The 1,620-nt window shown below is 43.5% G+C and overlaps 1 protein-coding gene across 1 annotated transcript in view; it reads right to left on the bottom strand.

Moving 5' to 3' along the window:
• Positions 1 to 397, bottom strand: part of Hpf1 (Histone PARylation factor 1) — a 22,903-nt gene extending 22,506 nt beyond the window's left edge. The window contains exon 1 of the mRNA XM_067107025.1: positions 158 to 397. Coding sequence (XP_066963126.1) covers positions 158 to 310 — 153 coding nt within the window. The 5' untranslated portion in view covers positions 311 to 397. The remainder of the gene's footprint in view (positions 1 to 157) is intronic.
• Between the last annotated feature and the right edge of the window lie 1,223 nt (positions 398 to 1,620).

Raw genomic sequence — 1,620 nt, 5'->3', positions numbered from 1 at the left:
TCCAACAGTTTAAGGAACCATCGGCGCTTGCAACTTGAATTAAGGCCGGGGCGAAAGCAATAGTAAAAGGTTGGCCCACCACCATCCCCTCCCGATTTTCGGCAGCGTCCCGTCCAATCGATGACTTTTGCTTTTTTTTTTTTTTCCTCCCTTTTACCTGTTCCTCTTCTTCCTCCTCGTCGGTGTCGCTGTCACTCCACTTCCTCTTGTCCGGGTGTTTGAACGTCTGCAAATGCAGGCGGTTCTTCCTGTAACACTTATCACCGTACATGCACGCCATTCTCGGGTCGTCTTCAAAGGCACTCGCCATGGTGTGGGACGGCGCGGAACGACTGCGATCCGACTACGACGAACTCTCGAGTGATACTGAACGCTAAGCCGCTCAGGCTGACTGAAGAACTCGCGACTCGGCGGGGCGGAGTTATGAATGAATTCTCTGGCAACATCCGGCAGCTATCGCTCTTGCAACATTTTATTTTACTTTATTTAACTTTCGTTCTGTTGTCTATTTTTATGCGTTGCTGTCTCATACATACACTATATACGGGTATGTTTATGTACATAACAGCATAAAGCGAATTGCGAACTAAACTACGTCCAGAGAACCAGACTAAATTTGTCGTGTAAGGTGGCAACATTTGCATCCTACTACATTAGCGTTTTTTTTTTCTTTTTAAGATTTTGTTTACATCATAGCCGTAAACATATACACAATGTATAATCGGAGAGTCTTCGCCCCCCCCTTTTTTTTTACGTCCAAACGGACCTTTTCCTAATGTCAAGTTCATTCTCTCTCTCTCTCTCTCTCTCTCTCTCTCGAACTGCTTTCCTCTCAGCTTATTACGAAACGCATAGAGACAAAATTATAGCCATTATTTGAAGTTGATATTTTACTTATTAAGCAGTTTTCCCATTTTTTTGCATTGCATCCTCTTTATACTTTCTTTTGATTGCAGATGGTAGTTTTTATGCATTGGTGAGAAAGTTTATACACATTTATACACGTGTGTGTGTACAGGAGTGTGTGCGTGTGTGTATTCTTTTATAAGATGTCTAACGGGTCTGACTGAGACTGCCCTCGTACCATATTTACCTACTTTTTACTCATTTCCATCCCGCCATTATCCCAAAGTTGAAGGGATCTGTTGCCCTCACGTCATGTCGCCTGAGTTCTGACCAGCTTTTCTGTCGAAAGCGTCTTCCTCCGTTAAACCCTTCTTCCCAAAATCCTCCTTAGCCCTCTCTATAATTCCCTCCTTCCCCTCTTTCCCAGTACACAGACACATTTCTCTCTCTCTCTCTCTCTCTAAAGCACTGAACACTTCTCTCTCATATCTAATCCTTTAACTTCGCTTTACTTCCCGTCTTCCCAAAACACACACACACACACTCTCTCTCTCTCTCTCTCTAATAGATGAGAAGAGAGAGAGCAAGTAATCGTGATCTCGTATCGATCTGAATAGGGGGAGATTATTATAGTACTACGTCTCAGTGAGAGTCATAGACTATAACTCTTTCCGGCTCCTGCAGGCCGGGAACTCGATAGGCCTATATATATATCTCTTAAGAATTGCTTCACCCCTGCTGGATAATGATTACTTCATTGAATCTCTCTCTCTC

The sequence above is a fragment of the Macrobrachium rosenbergii genome, chromosome 7 (assembly GCF_040412425.1).
Source record: "Macrobrachium rosenbergii isolate ZJJX-2024 chromosome 7, ASM4041242v1, whole genome shotgun sequence".
Classification (NCBI taxonomy): Eukaryota; Metazoa; Arthropoda; class Malacostraca; order Decapoda; family Palaemonidae; genus Macrobrachium; species Macrobrachium rosenbergii.
Note: the sequence above shows the minus strand (reverse complement) of the source record. Positions and strands in the feature narration are given on the sequence as shown.